This window comes from Trachypithecus francoisi, unplaced genomic scaffold (assembly GCF_009764315.1).
Source record: "Trachypithecus francoisi isolate TF-2019V2 unplaced genomic scaffold, Tfra_2.0 Lachesis_group3, whole genome shotgun sequence".
Lineage (NCBI taxonomy): Eukaryota > Metazoa > Chordata > Mammalia > Primates > Cercopithecidae > Trachypithecus > Trachypithecus francoisi.
The window spans coordinates 107,934,877-107,951,374 of record NW_022681468.1 but is presented as its reverse complement, the minus strand read 5'-3'; the positions used below and the strand labels follow the sequence as shown (position 1 = coordinate 107,951,374).

General features: G+C 43.0%; 1 protein-coding gene across 1 annotated transcript; it reads right to left on the bottom strand.

The window, feature by feature from the left end:
- Positions 1-1,058: 1,058 nt before the first annotated feature.
- MESD (mesoderm development LRP chaperone) lies at positions 1,059-11,901 on the bottom strand. The gene is made up of 4 exons (XM_033189221.1): positions 11,883-11,901; positions 11,578-11,844; positions 4,093-4,325; positions 1,059-2,356 (listed from the first exon to the last, which is right to left on the bottom strand). Exons 2-4 carry the CDS (start codon positions 11,791-11,793, stop codon positions 2,098-2,100), a joined length of 708 nt encoding a protein of 235 aa, XP_033045112.1. The 5' UTR covers positions 11,794-11,844; positions 11,883-11,901; the 3' UTR covers positions 1,059-2,097.
- Between the last annotated feature and the right edge of the window lie 4,597 nt (positions 11,902-16,498).

The window sequence follows — 16,498 nt, the reverse complement described above, 5'->3', positions numbered from 1 at the left end:
TCAGAGAAGGCCTCTGGCTGTCCCAACCTGGTCAGGGAAGATTCTACCTCCCACTACCCTGCCCCTTTCATACTTCTAACAGCTGCCATTTTACTTTGTACGTTACTGACATTTGTCTCCCCCCACCAAATCATTGAGTTTTACAACAGCAGAGGCTGTATCTACACTGTCCTAGCACCTTGTAGTACCTAGTACATAACAGACACACAAGAACTACTGGCTGAAGTGGGGGCATACTGCATAGGAAACAATGAGACAGATCTGCACATTCTGACAGGGGAAGGCTCCTAAGTGGAAACACCAGGTACAGGGCAGAGTAAAAGCTCTGTTACCTTTTGCTTAATTAAAGCAATTATCTCATCAAAACAGCTGCTTTACACTGGGCCATTTTGGCTATGCAGGACAGTAACCCATTCAAATTGCCCTAAGTAAAACAGAAAAAGCCCACGGACAGGGTTTGTTTCAGCCACGGCATGATTCAGGGACTCATTTATGCCACCAGGGTGTGGCACTCTCTCCCCACTGTCTGTGTTGGCCCCACTGTCAAACAGCTCTCCTCTCCAAGGGCGGAGCCTACAACAGCTCTGCTCCAGGTTCAAAATGCAGAAGAAACAGGAAAAGCCTCTTTCGGGGCCTAGTACCCTAGTACCATAGATCACACAAGCTTCATCCTGGAGTGGGCATGGCCTGGAGGGTGCGGGGACTGCAGGGCAAATGTCCCATCCAAAGTAGAGAACTGAGAATGCCGAGGGTGTGGTTCTTTAGAGGGAAATGTGAGCAGCTACCAAATTAAGGGGAAACAGAAGCTGTGAGGCCAAAACAAACATACATCACCATAAGTACATTTACATAAGTAAATGTACTTTTTTTGGTGGGTGGGCAGGGAGGGGGATGTGGGGGGACAAATTGTTAACAGCATGTACTTTTTTTGGTGGGTGGGCAGGGAGGGGGATGTGAGGGGACAAATTGTTAACAGCAGCTTCTACCGGGACAAGCTACCGGCAGCAAGAAAGGGTTACACCTTTCACTTTGCACCATTCTTTAACACTGACATTTTCTAATCATGTAATGTGCTATTTTTAATTTCTTCAAATCACAATTGAGGGTTTTTTCCAAAGAATTTTAGTTCTTAGAAATGACATTTGTATATAAATGTTCTAACTCTTATTCAGAGTAAGCTCTAACATATGAACGGCAAAATCAGACATTAACTCCATACAAAAGCACAGATTTAGGCACTTTATCTAAGAAAAATATTTAGAAATAAATGAAGTTATTGAGTCTTCTGTCAAACTCTGCAAAGGACTCTGATTCCCTACTTACATCCTTTAAAACTGTCACATTAAATGGAGCATATAACCCCTCCACACCAGCAGTACCCTTTCCTAAATAAGGAAACAAAACAGAACCCCTAACTTTACAGACCACATAAAACCTGACAGACATCAACAGTTCTCTTTTACTGAGGAGTGAGATTCAAGTCAAAGAAATTCAATACTACTTAGGATTTCAAGTGACATATTTTCTGTTCTCTGTATTTCCTGCATAGATTTTGTATTTACGCCCCCTGGCTTCCTGGCTATATATTTAGATATCTGAGTTCACAAAGCACATTTTACCTTTAACATAATGAAAATGATGTACATGGCATGAAGAGTTTGACTCAATTAAGTCAAGAGTTTTAAAGACTTCTCTGATCAGAATTTGCTATCCTTTTAGTTGACAGAAAATAAAAAACATGGACACAGAAGGCAACCCAATCACAGCAGGTGCTTGGAGGGGAGTGGAATCTCAGTAGTGTTGACTTACCACGTGTAAATGGGAAAAAGCAACACAGTCACATTTCCATGTTAGGTAATTTTACAGTAAACGTGAATTTGTCAGTGTCCAGTATTAATTAGAAAACATCTGTCTTCTTACTTGAAGCCTATTAGGCAGTAATTCTTTGACCACAAACTGGTCATGTGGCAGACCCTTTCTAGAAGAAACTAGAATGTCAACCAGCGTGCAGTTTCCTGAGACTACTCCCACCCCACGAGCTGGGCAAAGAGCTCTCCATGTCCACCTGTCCCTCCACAGTGTGCCACTGCTGCCCCATCACAGGTCTTCTCTTTTATTCCCAGCTCGATTGTCTTCCTTGGAAGCCTGAGATTTCACATCTCCTTCCTTCTTCTTTTTGCCCTTGTCTTGCTTTGTTTTATTTTTCTCTTTGCTTCCTCCTCCTTTGCCAGGGTACACCTGGCCCTCCAGAGTTACATCAGCACACCTGTCCTGACCGACCAGAAAGTCCTTGATCTCCCAGGCGTAGCTCCCATCGCGAAGCATGAAGATAGCACGGTCTGATCCCACTATGAACCTTGGGCAGAGAGATGCAATCAGACAGTCAGCACGTACTAGTAAGGTGCCAATGGGTCAGAGCAATTCTCTGGCACTTACCATGTTTATTTCAAATTCCACATGAATATGGAACAAAAAATTGGATTTTCCAAGGCCTAGCAGCTACTGATATCTCATGTATGAAAATATTAGCTTGCAGAACTATTAAATACCCAGCTCAGGACAAAATAGAAACAGACATTGGATGTTCCTTTGTAGTATAAATGGATGCCCATGTTAAAAGCAAACATTTGGAAAACCTCTCTAGGACACTGCAGAGGTGGCCCAGGGGCTGCTGCTGGGGAGGTAAAGAGGCAGCTTCGATCTGATCTGTATCTGTTTTATATTCTAGAGTGTCCAGTTACAATTTTATGGGACAAAAGACTTGTGCTGATAAAGGTGGAAAACCAAGGGCTTAGAGTGGGTCATGGTAAGAGGCTATGAAGGACTCAAGAGGACACTTGGTTATTGGACAGAAATCCTAGCCCCGGAGCTCACCAGCAAGCAGCCCAGCTCGCCCACACTCAAAAGGTCCCAAGGAACAAAGCAGAAAGAATGAGGCCTGGGTGGAGTCCTACTGTGGCCAGCAGGCATGATTCTTCTGTTCCTTAGGGACTACACCACGTGTTCCCCCTTCAGTTTATAACGCTCCCACCACTCCACAGAGACCAGTGGGCCTTCCGGAGCACACATCACCAAGACATTTATTTGCTCTGTATCGGTGTCTATTTAAGCTAATTGAAAATATTTTGCTGGCCGGATGCTCTCTAAGTACTCCTTCCATTTCTCGTCATTACTTTCATATTTCCTAAACTAGAATATTTGCAGACACCAAATTTCAGAACTGTTCTTGAGGAAAAAGCAGCAGATTTCTTAAAATTGTACCTCAGAAGCATACTTAGGTGTGAAAACTGAGCCTCTTCATATTAAATTAGTTATCTGTTAACAGCATGGTCCAAGCTTTATGTGTGAACACAGCTACACACAAAAGCACTCTCCACTGAGCAGAAACTTCTAGCAGAAGAGGCTAAACTAAGCGATACACCCTTCTGTTCAGAAGAGATAAAAGCTAAAGATTCAAAGATAAATAAAACTTTAGGATCAAATGAGACATAAAAAAAAAAAAAAAAACACACACCAGGCACAGTGGTCAATGCCAGTAATCCTAGCACATTGGGAGGTTGAGGTGCAAGGATCGCTTGAGGCCAGGAGTTCAAGACCAGCCTGGGCAACATAGTGAGACCTCGCCTCTACAAAAAATGAAAACAAAAACTTAACAGCTTTTACCAACAAATGCTTCCACCCCCGACCCCCCACAAGATGGAGTCTTGCTCTGCTGCCAGGCTGGAGTGCAGCGGCACGATCTCGGCTCACTGCAACCTCTGCCTCCCAGGTTCAAGCGATTTACCCGAGGTCAGAAGTTCAAGACCAGCCTGGCCAATATAGTGAAACCCTGTCTCTACTAAAAATGCAAAATTAGCCAGGCATGGTGGCGGGCGCCTGTAGTCCCAGCTACTCGGGAGGCTGAGGCAGGAGAATCGCTTGAACCAGGGAGGTGGAGGTTGCGGTGAGGTGAGATCACGCCATTGCACTCCAGCCTAGGCAACAAGAGCGAAACTCTGTCTCAAAAAATCATCATCATTATAATAATTAATAATAATAAAGAAAAGACCCAGCACAGCCTATGATTTTCTCAGCTAGTTGTTGGTGCTTTACCTCTGGACGTCATAGTTGGCATTGAAAAGGCTGCCCTGCCAGAGGCTCGTAATTTCCTCTGTCTCCTTCTCAGTGGGGCTTCCTGATACAGTGACAAACATCATGAGAGTCTTCCCTTTTTTCGTCATTTTCAATATGCTTTCAGGCTTGCTTGGGTCTATCTTTGAGAAGTCGACCGGTGCTGAGGGTCTCTTGTGTTCTGGAAGATCTCCTTCTTCAATTTCATCATCTTTCTATCAGGTTGGGGGAAAAGCATCAAACCTATCATCAGAATCTTTTTAACTGGCACAGGCAAAAACATCTGCATGATGTCAGGTGCATGTATATGACTTAAATTACAACATAAAAAGGAAAACTAGGGATTTTCTTCCTCTTCTTAACTTTCAATACAGTCTAAGTTTCAGGCAGCAAATACTACCCAAACCCAGGTTACCAATCACAAAGCGCCCCCATGTGATGGGTTTCTAGAGCTTTTAAACTCTCATACCATCTACCCAACATGGTAGGCTATAAAAATGGCCACATTCTGGTATGGTCATACGATGAAATACTTCACAGCAACAAAGAACAAATACTGTTACATGTAACAAATCCCAAAAACGTTAAGTGACAGAAGCCAGGTACAAAATAAGATTTACTATGCAATTCCATTTATTTAAAATTCAAGAATGAGCAAAACTAATTTAGGGTGACAGAAATTAGAACAGTGTTGCCTACAGAAGGGGGACAAGGTAGGATTAACTGAGAATGACACAAGATAACTTCTCTGGGGTGACAGAAATGTTCTGTATTTTGACAGGCGTGTGGATTATACAGAAATATCCATTTATCAAAATTTATTGCAGGCCAGGCACTGTAGCTCAGCTTGTAATCCCAGCACTTTGGGAGGCTGAGGTAAAAGGATCACCTGAGGCCAAGAGTTCAACATCAGCCTAGGCAACACAGTGAGACTCTGTCTCTAAAAAAAAAAATTAAAAAGTAGCCAGGCATGGCAATGCACACCTGTAGTCCCAGCTACTCAGTAGGCTGAGGTAGGAGAATTGCTTAAGTCTAGGAGTTAGAGATCAACCTGGGCACCATAGTGAGATCCCATCTCTTAAAAAAAATTAAAAAATTAGTCAGGTGTGGTGGCAGGTTCCTGTAGTCCTAGCTACTCAGGAGGCTGCAACATGAGGATCACTTGAGCCCAGGAGATCGAGGCTGTAGTGAGCTATAATCATGCCACTGCATTCCAGCCTGGGAGACAGAATGAGACCATGTCTTAAAAGAAAGATTGCACTGTATACTTAAAATCTGCAGTCCATGTATACCCATTTCACTTAAATAATAGGTATTGTACAAAAATATCCAATTCCAGTGAGTAGGTTTGCTTTCTGTAGTGACATGGGTTAGCCATTCTGAAACTATCTTATGTGACCTCTAGGATTGAGAAAAGGAGTAAACATATTGAGGATAATGAGAGCCAGGTTCTTAACTTCTGGAAATGAAGTTACAAATATGAAAGGGGGAAGAATGAGCCCTGTGGTATCAGGCTGGAATTGAAGGTATCAGGAGAAACTCAAGGTTTTTTATAGATTAACAGATGAGTAAACAGATAGATGGATAAAAATATGTAAGAGAGCCTGGATTCACTGGAGAACAGGCTTATAGCAAGGGAGACAGAAGATGAGCCTAGAATAATCTTGCATCACAAAGTAGTAAAGTGCTCGAAGAATCGTGGAACATGTCAAAATGACACGGAAGCCAACTTGAGACAGCTCTCAGGGGCCAAATTTGAAATAATCTCAACATCAAAATAAATAATAGTATAACTTACAACCCCTCAAACAAATGTCAAACCCATAGGAATAAAAACAAATGAATAAATTGCTAATACAAAATGGTAACTTTGTTTTTTTTTGAGACGGAGTCTTGCTCTGTTACCAGGCTGGAGTGCGGTGACAAGATCTCGGCTCACTGCAACCTCCGCCTCCTGTGTTTGAGTGATTCTCCTGGGTCAGCCTCCTGAGTAGCTGGGATTACAGGTGCACGCCACCACATCCAGCTAATTTTTGTATTTTTAGTAAAGATGGGGTTTCACCATGTTGCCCAGGATGGTCTCGATCTCCTGACCTCGTGATCTGCCCACCTCTGCCTTCCAAAGTGCTGGGATTACAGGCATTAGCCACCACGCTTAATAAATAGAATACAGAATGACAGATAAAAAATCTTTAAAAGAACCAGGTTCTGGAACCAAGGAACCAGGTTCCTTGGAGAAAAGGCTAATGCCAGCAACTGAAAGAAATGAAGTACTGGCTAGGTACGGTGGCTCACACCTGTAACCTCAGCACTTTAGGAGGCTGAGGCTGGAGGATCACCTGAGCACAGGAGTTAAAGACCAGCCTGGGCAACATATTAAGACCCCATCTCTACCAAAAAGAAAAAGAAAAAAGAAAAAAAGAAATGAAGTACTGACTGATACATGCTACAACACAGATAAACCTTGAAAATATTATGCTAAGTGAAAGAAGCCAGATATGAAAGAGTACACATTCTATGATTCCATTTACAGGAAATGTCCAAAATGGATAAATCTGTCAAGACAGAAGGTAGATGAGTGATTGCCTGGGGCTGGCTAGGGAGTTGGGAGAAAACAGGGGAGGAGTGGTTGAAGGTTTCTTTTGGGGATGATAAAAATGTTCTAAAATTGATTTTGGTGATGGCTGTAAAACTCTCCGAAGATACTAAAACTAAAATGCACATTTTACATGGGTAAATTGCCTATGGCATGTGAATTGAATCTCAATAAAGCTGTTACCTAAAAAAAAAGAAAAAGCCACTAAGTCATTCTTACTTGGTGCTTTTGACCAATCACTGAAGGGCCAAGATTTAAGATACCATTAATAATGTACTATATTAAAAATAATTTTAGTAAAAAATAAAAATGAAAGAATTCTACACAGTGCTTGAAGGTGATCCATACTGACATCAAACCTGGGATCTGGTTTCAGTTCTACACAACTAGCTTTGTGACCCTGCCTAAGAATCCTTACTCCTCGAGGCCTGTTTCCTCATCTACAAAATGAAAAGCAGAACGAAGTGATCTCCAAGGCCCCAGTAACGTGACCACATGTAACGCACCAACCTTCTTTTCAACTCTGCCACCCTCTCAACTGACGTGTTTCTTTCTTATTTTACTTTGGAAGAGTCACTGGTGGCGACTTGCAGACAGGAGCATGGGCTGTGCTGTCAGATGGATGCGCTCCATCACTACGCAGCCTTGTGCAAGTTACTTAGCCCATCTGAAAATAACTTTCCTTACCTATAATGGAAAGGTGAGGGCAATAACAGCGTCTCCCTCCTAAGGTTTGTTTGGGGATGTAATGACTTAAAGGCAAACAGTATTCAGTGCTGCATCTGTTGGCTATGACACTGCTGACTCCTTAGGCCTCTGTGATCTGGCCTCCAATCACAATCACCGCATGGAAATTACACTCTCAAAGTCGCAAAGGACCTCCTAGTTGCCAAATTCATGGGTTGTTTCTGTCTTTGTCTTAATTCTCCATAACATCTGTTATAGTCTCCTCAAAACACTGCAAGACTTTTAGTTGGTTCAATAACCTAGAATATTTGCATTTTTCAGACTGATTTCACTAATAATCATGAAATTAACTCAGTAGGTCCCAAGCACCTTTTTTTTTTTTTTTTTTTGAGATGGGGTCTCACTCTATTGCCCAGTTTGGAGTGCAGTGGTGCTGGTGCAATCCTGGCTCACTGCAACTTCTGCCTGCCAGGCTCAAGTGATCCTCCTATCCCAGCCTCCTGAGTAGCTGGGACCACAAGTGCATGCCACCACACCTGGGTAATTTTTTTTTTTGTAATTTTGGTAAAGATGGGTTTCACCATGTTGCCCAGGCTGGTCTTGAACTCCTGAGCTCAAACGATTCACCCACCTCAGTCTCCAAAGTGCTGGGATTACAGGCGTGAGCCACTAAGCCCAGCCCAGCATTTCTTTGTTAATGTAAATATAATTAAACAGTCGTTAAGTCTAGTGTATATAGTATGGGTAAAAATTGTTTCGAGAGACTTAAAAAAAAAGCGGCTTTAATTTCCATTTTATATGTCTGTGTTTCAGTTACATAAAAAAAAAAAAAATTCCAAAATAGTACCCTAATGAGCCTGGAGGACATTAGGTTAAGTGCAATAAGCCAGACACAGAAAGACAAATACTGAGCATTCTCATTCTTATGTGGGACCTAAAATAGTTGTGTTCACATAAGTGGAGATTAGAATTGTGGTTACTAGAGGATGGGAAGGGGAGGGGAGATAGGGAAGGAGGATGGTGAATGGATACAAAATTATACTAGATAGGAAGAATAAATAGTGCTCTATAGTATTGTAGGATGACTATAGTTAACAATAATTTATTGCATATTTTCAAACAGCTAGGAGAGAATTTTAAATGTTCCCAACACAAAGAAATGATTAATGTTTGAGGTGACAGATATGCTAATTATCCCGAACTGATCATTACATTGTATACATGTGTAGAAATACAACTCTGTACCCCATAAGTATGTATAATTATTATACGTTAAGGTGGGGCCAGGGACAAGTCTGGCAGTCCCCTGACTCCAGTTCTAGCCCTGCCTCCAGGCCAGTCTTGCATTTTCAACTGGCTTTGTAGCTCCTTCATTACTGTTTGCCAAAGTCAAAAGTTACAAAGCTGAACTCCCCTTTCTGCAAATCCTCTTCTTCCTCCTATGGTTTTTGATATTAATAATAAGTGACACCCACTGAGTAGCTACTAAGTTCCAGGCACTCTACATATATTATCTCCAACCTTCAGAACAATCCTACTAGGCTTCCATTTAATATATGAGGAAGATGATGTTCAGAAAGGACAAATGATTTACTTAATTTACTCACCTGCTAGAAGTACAAACCACATTTCTGGCTCCAAATCCCTCCAACTGCCCCTTCCCATTGTACCTGGCTATCATAACATAAAATGAAATAACCACCTTTGGTTTTTCTACACCAACTGGGACTCAGAATTAGTTCTAACACAACAGAAGGAATTCTCACCTTCTCTCCACACATCTGAGGCACAGCCTCTCATTGAAGCACTGTTTCTCACACTGCTGGGGAAGGAGTGAGGGTATGGATTTAGAGACGGTCACAAGAGAAGAACTGCTTCCTACGAAAAAAGCACCCACAGAGATGGATACGCTCTCCCACATAAAAAACACTGCTACTGGGGAAGGGTCCTCATGTCTGTAGAGTGTCTACAAACATTAGCTCATTTAATCCTCATGGCATCCTGCAAAGCAGGGCATTCTCTGGCTTTACAGATACCTAAAACTAGGATCAAGTAGCTAGTGAGGGGTAAAGTTGAGTTCAAAATCTGTCTTTTTTTTTTTTTTTTTTCTTTGAGACACAGTCTCACTCTGTCGCCCAGGCTGGAGTGCAATGGCATGATCTCGGCTCACTGCAACCTCTGCCTCCCTTGTTCAAGCAATTCTCGTGCCTCAGCCTCCCAAGTAGCTGGGATTACAAGTGCCTGCCACCATGCCTGACTAATTTTTGTATTTTGAATACAGATGGGGTTTCAACATGTTGGCCAGGCTGGTCTTGAACTCCTGACCTCAGGTGATGCACCTGCCTTTGCCTCCCAAAGTGTTGGGATTACAGGTGTGAACCACTGCGCCTGGCCAATCTGTCTTTTTACTACATTATGTGGCCCTGCTGTTCACAAAATCAATCAGTTGCCCAGGCATGGTGGCTCACACCCATAATCCCAACGCTTTGGGAAGTCAAGGTGGGAGGACTGCAAAGGCCAAGAGTTCAAAACCAGCCTGGCCAACATAAGGAGACCCCACCTCTATAAAAAATAATTAAAAAAACAAAATCAACCATCAAGCCATGTTAAAAGTATAAAAATCTCACATTTCTCCTTTCTACTCTGCTCCTGCAGTTTCTAGCTTAATCCACGTCTTCCTCACCATCCTTCATTTGCACTTCTGTTCACCAGTATGTATGGCAGTACAGATAAAACAGTTCAAAGAACAGGCTCTAAAGTCGTGACAGATTTTGAAACTCAACTAGCTTGCTGCGCGATGTGGAGCAAGTTAAATAGCCTCTTTGTGCCTCAATGTCATCATCTAGAAAATAGGAATAAGTAGCTCCCTCATGGATGGGTAAAAGGATTAAATAAGATAATGTGTGTTTCTTGGCCTGCAAAGTCTCTCCCTGCTCATCCATCCTGTTATCTACTGTTCCCAGTGCAATCTTTGTTCATCTCTGCAGCACCTCTTCGTCTAGCTGCAGGGTCTGAGTAGGTCAGGGGGAGGATTTCTCATGAGATGATGTTCTCAATCTGGCAGATCAAAAGGCTTTATTTGCTGTAGTCCAAAAAGAGAAGGATATTGCAAGGGAGATGGTGAATAGGGACGTTCTCTCTACACTCAAATCTACCCCAATCTTTCCATCAGCTGCTGATAACCACATGAAAACACAGGACTGCATTCTTCTAGTCAGATGAATCAGGTGGTATTTTAAACTTGTGTCTGAAAGTCTTTCCCTCCTCCCCCAACACACACAGAGATAATCACAAAATAACAAACACCAGTGTTGGAAGGAATCTTAGGAACCATCCAGTAAACCTCCTCATGTTGCAAATAAGGAAACTGAGGCCTAGAAACTAGACATGCCCAAGGTTCCACAGCTATGCAAGTCAGCCAGGACAGTACAATCACCTCAGGAAGGGGGAAAGGCAGCAATGTGATTTTGGCCAGTAATCTTTACCCTAAAAGCTTATTACACACTCCCTGTAACTGCACACTCCGGTGCATCCAAGTGACAAACGAGAAAACGCACTCTCCTTTGAACAAAAAGCGTGAGTTCCACGATACAGAGCCACTAACCATTGCTACTTCTCCCCTCAGTAAAATAAATCCACCCACAAAAAACACAAAATTTCCAGCAGGGACATATACCAAAACAGGAAGTCTAACATTCTACTGATTTAGAAGACAGCTGAGATAACCATTAAGGAAGACCATCTTCACTGCAACCCACTCTCCCACCCATCACCCCAAAACAAAAGGAAAATGAAGGAAATGCTCTTTAGTAGAGTGGGAAAGGTCTCTTTCCCCGTTTATAGGGCTCACTGACCACAAGGATCAACGCAAAGACAACCAGGGCACTGAAAAGTGAAGGGAGGGCAAGGCTGAACACTGAGGGGCTGACCCGTGATTGGAGTGGCTTGAGAAGTGGCAGGGGGAACAGGGCACTGGAATGAGAGAGGGCTGGAGCGAGGGTCAGCAGGACGCGCGAGTGAGAAGAGGAATGGAGGGTCAGCAGTGGCTTCAGTGGGTAAGGGTTCAAGGCATGAGTAGAGGAGGTTAGGGGGTCAGAAAGGTCCCAAGACAGAATGGGTAAGAGGTCAGTGGCAAGAGGGTCCCGGACAGAGAAGAGCCAGGAGGGTGTGAGCGCGCCGCGGACCTCCCATTGCTCCAGAAGACGCGCCATGTCTGCATCATTGTAATCGCGAATATCCTTCTTCTTCTTCCGGGGAGGTGGGGTAGACTCGTCGGGCGTCCCGGGCGAGCCTTCGGCCGCGCAGGACCCAGGCGGTGGTAGCAGCAGCAGCAGCAGCAGCAGTAGGTCAGAGGCACAAAGCAAGACCACGGCCTTGCGCGCCCAGCTGGAAGCCGCCATTTTGGCCTCGCCGCGCAGCGCCGCAGACACGCCGCTCCGACCTGCGCGGTCCCCCCGGGCCCCGCCCACGGCCGTAGCCGGCGCCGGACCCCGCCTTGCACACGCCTTCCTCTCCGCCTTCCTGAGGCCCCGCCTCCCGGCGCTCGCTCGCCTACCGGGCCCCGCCCTGTCCCGTTTCCTCGTCCCCCGCCTCTGGAAGTCCCACCCCCCCGCCATTTTGGCCCCGCCCGCCCCACTGGCTCCTCCCCTTGGTCCGGCTGAGGCGCTCTGCGCTGGCTGGGTGGGTTCCCGAGTGCTCATTTTTCGTTTTCCGTCAGAGGCCGACCTTTTTCTCTGGAACGCACAGGCCAGGTCCAGAAGTTCCTCCAGGGCCTCCAGGAACCACTAACCAACGTCCCTGTTGACCTCAGTTTCTCGCCTGTGAAATAAATTGGAAATGGAAGTTCTGGAGGCTGCCTCAGCTCTAAAAAGCCCATTTCTGGATGTCAGACGTTTATCCTCAGTCTCTTGCAATTTCCTTTGAGAACAGCCAGTTAAAAAGGAGTGGCAGGCAGGTAGGGCAACTTTTTTCAGAAAGTCAGAAATAGGTCGAGCCCACTGCTTTCCTCATCAATAAAGAGGATTCAGTTCAACCAGCTTTCAATATTTGTCATCTCCTAAACTTGAAGGGAAAAAAAAATTTTTTTTCAAAAAGATTACTATTCATCCCCAAAAAAGCTTGCCTTTCTTTGATTTCAACCTAATACTGTAGGCTCTGACTAATCCTTGTCAAGGCTGAATCACGCTACTTTTTGTTTCTTAAAAAGATTTTGGCCCGAGATGCTTTTGAGATTCTTCCTGTTTTAAACAGCTCATCAGCTGATGTCTTTAAAATGTTTAATTACATAAGAAGACCTTAAAAAAAAAAAAAGGCCGCACGGTGGCTCACGCCTTTATAATCCCAGCACTTTGGGAGGCTGAGGTAGGACAATAATTTGAGCTCAGGAGTTTGAGACCAGACTGGTCAGTAAAGCAAGACCCCCATCTCTAAAACAAACAAACAAAAAAACCCTTTCATTCTTTATACTGCTGCACAGTTTTATTTGGTATTGTTATATTGTTTATTTTCTTATTGATGGGCATTTTTTACCAATTATTCTGCTATTACAACAAAAAAGAGCTGTAGTAAACCTTTTTCAAGCCTTGTTTGGATAGGATTAGTAGGCTACATATAAAAGAAAACTGACTTTTAAACGTGGCTTAAACAAGATAAAAAGTTTGTGATTGATTTTTATTTCACAGAAGCAGTGGAAACTCGAATCTAGGACTGGTATGGTGGGTCCTCAGCCATCTGGTACTCGGCCTCTTCCTCATCCTTCTATCATATTGGCCTGTGCCTTCCACCATCACGGTCACAAATTCCAGGATGGCTACTGGAGCTCCAGTCATCAAGATGACATTCAACCAGAGGAAGGGAGAAGGAAGGCAGGCCAAACCAAGCACACCTTTAAAGTGGAGTCAACTTCTTTTAAGCAGCCTACTTGAACATGGCATACATTTCTGTTTACATCTCATTGGCTGGAACCTAGCTCTCCAAGGGAGGCTGAGAAATTGTCTTCTAGTTGTATACATTGTCATCTCAAATAAGATTAGGATTGTAATAAAGGGAAAAGAATAAAGTGGAGGTTGAGTAGGCAACTACACCTGCATTCCTTCACTCTTAGGACAAATGCAATTTAAATTTTCTCACACTGTAGGGGTGGCTGATATTCTACATATTCATGCATGCATCTATATGTAAACGCGCTAAGCTATGACCTTTCCTATTGACATTGAGCAGAAACAACTCATAAGAAGATTTTTTCTTTTGTGAAATCATAGGGGAAATGTCATGAGCTTTCTCCCCAGAGCACATTGCTCCACCCAGTGGCTTGGAGCCCTATCCTGGTGCAGTCATACTGAAAAACATGCACAGCTGTGGCCGATCATGTGCTCTGTTGGGAGGGGTCACCCTGATAATTCATATTGCCAGTTTCAAAGTTAAGGGGCAAAGGTGCTGGGGTTCTTGGCCCACATATCTAGTTATAGAGAGTAAGATCATTGGAAGTTTTACAGAAATTGTTGGGAATGTGTAGAAAGTTTCAGGGCTGCTGACTTTCCTCTAAGGAGGAAATCAATTCAGTATATAACCCACTGATGTGAAAACATCTGGATCAATTACATTTTCAACATTTGGATATTTGAAACTTACCTTAGTGTTTGGAACTTGATTCCATTCAACTCAGGGGGAATTTTATTTACCAAAGACCTACTGTTAACCAAGAATCAAGTGAGGCTCTGATGCAAAAATGAATATAACGAGATCCTTACTCTTGCAATTTTGGACTGGCAGAGCAGATAAACAATACACAGTAAATTTCATGCAGATTACAGGAGATCCAGGCTCAAAGGGATGATGTGATGAAGATGATAATATCTCCATTTTAAATAAGAGGAAATCCTGGTTTTAGAAGTATACAATTTGTCTGAGGCTGCACAGCTAGTGCAGTGGCAAGGCAAGAATCTAAGCCAAGGTGTACTGGACAACAAGGTCCAGTCTTTCTTGGAGTCCTTCTTCCACTACAGCACCATCTGTGGTTAATCAGTGAGGCACTCAGGATAGTTAAATTGGGAGCTAAATGGAAAATGGATTGAAAAGTCTGGAGCCAGGAGCACTCAGATGGGACAAGAGTCTCTGCCAGGTCCCAGGTGGTGCAGTGTAGGCTGGAGAGGACAGATGTGAAAGGTTGTGTCCTCATGGCCTAAGTAAAGCCACAAGTCTCTTCAGTGCTCTGAGGTTAATACTAACCCCACCTCTAAGTGATTCAGTGGCTGTGGATGGTAAAGCTGAATCTCAGATATAATTAGTGTCTTAACCTGAGCTCATCCTAGCATGCATCATTCCACAACAGAGGAGGGTGAAGCAAGACTTTCTAGTACTATTTGGAAGCAGGCAGGGGTAATATTGAAAATGTTGAAAAACTGGAGTAAAAATGACCAAGTAATCAGAACGGAGGCAGATGAGCTGATGGGTACAGTCACCACTGTGCCAAATATTAACCCTCTAATGACTGACTCATGGGAAGGCATAGGAGGAGGGGTCTGGGGATGGGCTGAGAGAGGTAATGAATATTTACCATTTTGCACTTTTGCTGCTTTTTAATCCAATGTAAGAACAGACATACTGCATACTTCCTGGGCTTTATGAGCCCCTAAATTTACTCACTTAAAAAATTTAATTACGTAGAAAGACACGAATCATTCATTGTAGTTGTTAAATATTGGTAGCAACTAACTGGTTGCCTTTTGTTGGAATTTCAAATTTTTAGTAGACAATGTGACTGGCTCAGTCTGAAGCAGGTGTCCATTCCTGGTCACCACCATTATTTGTGAGCAGAAAAGCATACTCACAGAGTTAAACATAATAGTATTTGTGTTTTCCTAGCTGGGCATGGTGGCTCATGCCAGTAATCCCAGCACTTTGGGAGGCTGAGGCGGGCAGATCACCTGAGGTCAGGAGTTTGAGACCAGCCTGGCCAAGATGTTGAAACCCCGTTTCTACTAAAAATACAAAAATTAGCTGGGTGTGGTGGAACCTGTAATCACTGCTACTCAGGAGGCTGAGGCAGGAGAATTGCTTGAACCCGGGAGGCAGAGGTTGCAGTGAGCCAAGGTTGTGCCACTGCATTCCAGCCTGGGCAACAGAGCAACACTGTCTCAAAAAAAAAAAAAAAAAAAAAAAAAAACAACCAAAAAAACCTTATAAATCAGTAAGAAAGAGATGAATAACCAAATGAAAAATGGGCTAGGACATGAATGGGTAATTCCCAAAAGAATAAATATAAATGGCCAGTTCACATATGGCAGAAACAAAACATAACACAGAATCTCTCTAATATTAAAAAAATGCAAATTCAAACATGTTATAATTTTTTAATTTTCAGTTGATCCTGGATAAAAATATAGACAGTATACACTGTTGGCAAAGCTGAGGAAAGAAGCCTTCTCATTCACTTCTAGGGGGATGGAGTTTTCTGCTTGAAAATTAGGTGAAATGTATCAACTCCCCCTCCCCCTAAAAAAGTGCATAATCTGATTAGCAATTCCACTTCCAAGAACTTGACTCTGAGGAAACAGACAATGAAAATAATAGTAATGCTAATAATATTGAGCACTTACTATGCCACAGGTACTCTGCTGAGTGCTTTCTGTGTATTTCTTCACTTACCCAATGTAACAAGCCTATAACACTCTCCATGAGTGGGGAAAACAAGAACAACTCTAAGTGTTGCAAAAATTGTAGACTATAAAATCTACATTTACAGTTGCAAGCTGTATTCCACACATACAATGGGTAATAAGTAATCATTAAATATATCATATATATTTGTTGCTACTAAAGATGTTCATTTTATACTATTAAATGATTTTAAATGCTATTAAAATTATACAAGTATATATCTATATATAGGAAAAGAGCTGCAAATATGTATACGATGGCTGTCTCTAAGCAGTGAGATTCCAAAATATTTTAACCTTTTCTCTGTATTTTCTATTTTTCTTCACATCTAACATACATCAGTTGTGGTGTGTTGTTTTGTTTGTTTGTTTTATTGAGATAGGGTCTTGCTCTGTTACCCAGGCTGGAGTGCAGTGGCATAATATTGGTTCTCTGCAACCTCCACCT

Excerpts from the sequence above, each read along its gene's own strand:
- MESD (XM_033189221.1), bottom strand. The coding sequence starts at position 11,793 with ATGGCGGCTTCCAGCTGGGCGCGCAAGGCCGTGGTCTTGCTTTGTGCC. Across the intron at positions 4,326-11,577 it reads GTCTTCTGGAGCAATGGGAG|AAAGATGATGAAATTGAAGA; the intron begins GTCCGCGGCGCG and ends CCAACCTGATAG. Across the intron at positions 2,357-4,092 it reads GCCAACTATGACGTCCAGAG|GTTCATAGTGGGATCAGACC; the intron begins GTAAAGCACCAA and ends TCTCTGCCCAAG.